This window comes from Melopsittacus undulatus, chromosome 6 (assembly GCF_012275295.1).
Source record: "Melopsittacus undulatus isolate bMelUnd1 chromosome 6, bMelUnd1.mat.Z, whole genome shotgun sequence".
Lineage (NCBI taxonomy): Eukaryota > Metazoa > Chordata > Aves > Psittaciformes > Psittaculidae > Melopsittacus > Melopsittacus undulatus.
This window is the reverse complement of record NC_047532.1, coordinates 2961444-2965245: the sequence shown is the minus strand read 5'-3', so window position 1 is coordinate 2965245 and position 3802 is coordinate 2961444. Positions and strand designations below refer to the sequence as shown.

Here is a 3802-nt window from a genome sequence, read left to right as displayed (position 1 = left end):
TTCAGAACAGTGGGGGGAGCGGAGGGGAACCCCGTTCCTCGGGGGCGGGGTGGGGGTGGTGGGGAGGGGGAAGGGCCGCAGCCGCCCTGCCCCGTCCCCACTGAGTGACATTGCCGGTGCGTGGGGAAGGGAGAAACGTTTTGCCTGCTCAATTCGATACAAATTAGGTCACAAATATTGTGTACAGTTTGTAGTAAAACACCTCAGACATTTAAAAACGCTATATAAGTCTTTAAAAATGCAAAACTAGTCTATTGTAAAACAGATTCACCTGAAATACAGCTGATATAACCAAGGCGCTGGAAGGTTATTCATAGGCACACATCTGTCTTTCCTTTTCTGTCGGTTTTCTTTCTTTCTTTTTTTTTCCTTTTTCCCGTGAGTTCTTTTTTTTCCTTTTTTTCCCCGTTTTGTGTGTGTTTTGTTTTTGTTTCGTTTTATTTTTCCCCTTCGTCTTAGCAGTGACCGAAACCAAACCTTGTCTGCGAGTAAACACCGTGCACTGATCAGCGGAAAGGTCGGAGAGAGAAACAATATTGCCCAGGCGGCGGGCGGGGAGCCCCCGCTCCGCGTCTCCTGCCTCTCGGAAACCATAAGTTAAAGCCCCTGCGGAATATCCGCGCTGCCCGCAGTCCTGCCTGCCCGGACAGCCCCGGTCAGAGGTCGTGGCAGGCCGTGTCCGTTTTCACGCCGTGGGAATAGACGTCGTGCTGCGGCTGCTCGCCCGGTGGGGTCATCCGCTTCTCCTTCTGCCGTCGGTTGCAGAACCAGACCCGCACCACCTCCTTCTCCAGCTGCAGGCTGTCTGCCAGCGAGGAGATCTCCTGGGCGGCCGGCTTGGGGCACTTGAGAAAGTGCGTCTCCAGCACGCCCTTGACACTCACCTCGATGGAGGTGCGCTTCTTCCTCTTCCTCCCCTGCGCCGCGATCTTGTCGATGCTGGTGGGGCTGCCGGTGGAGGAGTCGGCCTCCTCCAGCCACTTGTTCAGCAGCGGCTTCAGCTTGCACATGTTCTTGAAGCTGAGCTGCAGGGCCTCGAAGCGGCAGATGGTGGTCTGCGAGAAGACGTTCCCGTACAGGGTCCCCAGGGCCAGCCCCACGTCGGCCTGGGTGAAGCCCAGCTTGATGCGCCGCTGCTTGAACTGCTTGGCGAACTGCTCCAGCTCATCCGAGGTCGGCGTCTCCTCGTCCGAGTGGTCCTGGCAATGGTGCCCGCCCAGCTCTCCGTGCTCCCCGCCGCCCTCGCCCCGCAGCCCCGGGTGCAAGCCCTGCGCGGCTGCGGGCGGCGGGGTGAGTCCTCCGTGCTCCAGCATGCCTCCCACCGCGAAGCCCGCTTGCGAGTACACGTTGAGGGGTTGCCCGGCTGCGGCTGCGGCGGCTGCGGGGGGGCCCAGCGATGCGCTGTGGGCCGGGCTGGCTCCCCAGGCGCTGGGGTGGTTGGCGTGGGGCGAGTGGTGGGAGACGTGGGGCGAGCGGTGGTGGATGATGGCGCCCAGCTGCAGGTCCTCGCGGCCCGGCTTCACGTCGGGCTGCTCCAGCGGGCCGCCGGCCAGCGCCGAGGGCCAGGGCCCGCTGTCGCTCAGGCTGGTGACCCAGTGATGCCCCAGCGGGTGCCCATTGCCAGGGACGCCCTGCAGGTACTCGCTCTGCAGCAGCTTCTGCGGGTTGCGAAAGGGGCTCCCCTGCTGCATGCCCGCACCGTCCGCATGGGCGAGCGAGCCGGAGCCGAGCAGGCTGTAGGGGTTGGAGGCGGCTGTGGCCATGGCCGCCGCGCAGCCCCCACGAGTTATACTGTGGCGGCGCCGCCGCTTCAGCCTTTGACATCCACCGGCACGGCGGCCCGAGCAGCGGCCGACGGCCGACTGGCAGCAGCACCGCCCAATGGGGCCGCGCCGTCGGCGTGGCCTCGCCTCACGGGCCAATGGGACGAGCGGGGAGGCCGGCCTCGACGGCGGAGGGGCGGAGCGAGGGCGCTCGGGGGCCGCGCGGGGCCGAGGCAGGAAGTGAATCACTCCGCCGGCACCGGGGGCCGGGCGTGAGGCGGCCCGGCCGCTTAACTCCTTCCGCGCCGCGCTCCGCTCCGCGGAGGGAGGGAGGGGAGGACGCGGGGCACGGCTTAAATGGGGAGCGATTAGCGCAGGGGGAGCGTGCGGCAGAGGTTAAACGGCGGCGCCCCGACGGCAGCTCCGCGGGACCACCCCTGCGCAGCCGGGGCGGCCTCAGCCTCGCCTCCGGGGCTCTCTCGTTGCTCCCCCCCTATCCCTACCCCGCCCGTCGGTGCGGGCAGGCTCCGCACCCCCGGTACGCGGTGCCTCTATCGGCCGCCCCGCACCGGGCATCCCCTGCCTGCGCCGGGCTGTGCGCTCCGAGGTGGTGTCGGAGGGGAGAAAAGTAGGTGGGAAAAAGCCGGCACTAAAGATAATAAAATCAGCCCCAAAAGGCTCTTTCCGGTGGTGCCTCTCCTCAAAGTTTGCAATAGGGAACGCACGGGCGCGGTGCGCCTGGAGTGAGGTCCTCTGGGGGAAAAAGAATACATTAAAAACACCCCAAAACCGAGAGAAAGCGGAAAATAAAGGGGGGGGGGGGGGGGGAAGCGTGAGATCCCCAGGCCCCACCACGGGAGATGAGGGGTGGGTGGATGGGGGGAGCTCTGTGCCCCCCGGCTCGCCCGGGCCCGACGGGCAGAACCCCGACGCCGTTCCGCACTCGAGGGATCCCGGTGGGGCTGCAGCGGGACCCTCGGCGGCGGTGGGGAGAGGCAGATCCCTGGCACCCCCGGCCCGCTCCCGAGCTAAAAAATGACCTTTCCCTGCATAATTTTGGAGGTAACCTAGCTGCGTAATTATATTTGCACTTACAGAAGACTGCATCAGAGTTCCCTTATTGGTTTGAAATTCCATTAAATATATTGCAAGAGCTCCTAGGTTAAGCTTGATTTAAATTTGCATACATTTTCATATATTTAGCAGAAATAAAAGAAGGCTTGCAGCTACCAGAAAGTCATTAAGGCATTAGTTTCTCTGAGAAGACAGATCTGAAGAAAATTCAAGAAAATGAGAAAATAGATATAAATAAGGTGAGCGCTCCTCTGATTCCTTTATAGCCGGATAGCGTCGCTTTCCTCATTATAATAATAATAATCGCAATAATTTCTCGCCGGGGCTCGGCGTGCGAGAGGGGGCAAAGGCAGGGCTGGCCCTCAAAGAGCAGGGGGTGCGTGGCTGGAGGCAGATCGCGATATATCGGGGTACCGGCGGGGCCATCGCTGCGCACCCGCGGCCGCTCCGCGCCTGCCGCAGCCCCGGGGGCGACTCGGACAATAAATGGAAGAGTGAAGTTTGCCAGGAGAGGGGAAGCGAGAGGAGGGGGGATTGGGGTGGGAGGTGGAAAATGTCCCCGGGAGAGCTCCGCGGAGCGGCGTAGCCAGCACCGCACCCGCGGAAGACGGGAGGGCACGGAAAGAGTTATATCAGCAGCTCTCTTTCTTTTCTCCCCCTTTCTTTCCATTCCATCCCCCCCCCTTCCGCCTTTACGAGTTTCTCGAAATAAATATCAAAAATCCAAAATCCGCCCGTATAAAAATGTAACTGAATTATTTAAAATTAATTTGCACTTTAACTTCCGAAACCATTTTTCAAATCCCATTGCCCGTGGAAATAGATGTTCGGATCCGCCGTTTAATTAAGACGGAGTCTCTTAGCAGGGAAATAAAACCCCGAACGTCCCATTTTAATATTAGTTGCGAATGTGGCTAAGGCAGAGGCTGGCTCCGCAGCGCTCCGCTCCTGACAGCGGAGCCTCT

General features: G+C 61.0%; 1 protein-coding gene across 1 annotated transcript; it reads right to left on the bottom strand.

The window, feature by feature from the left end:
* Positions 1-436: 436 nt before the first annotated feature.
* Positions 437-1778, bottom strand: POU3F4 (POU class 3 homeobox 4). The gene has a single exon (XM_005144515.4). The coding sequence runs from the start codon at positions 1761-1763 to the stop codon at positions 657-659; it is 1107 nt and encodes a 368-aa protein (XP_005144572.3). The 5' UTR covers positions 1764-1778; the 3' UTR covers positions 437-656.
* Positions 1779-3802: the final 2024 nt, after the last annotated feature.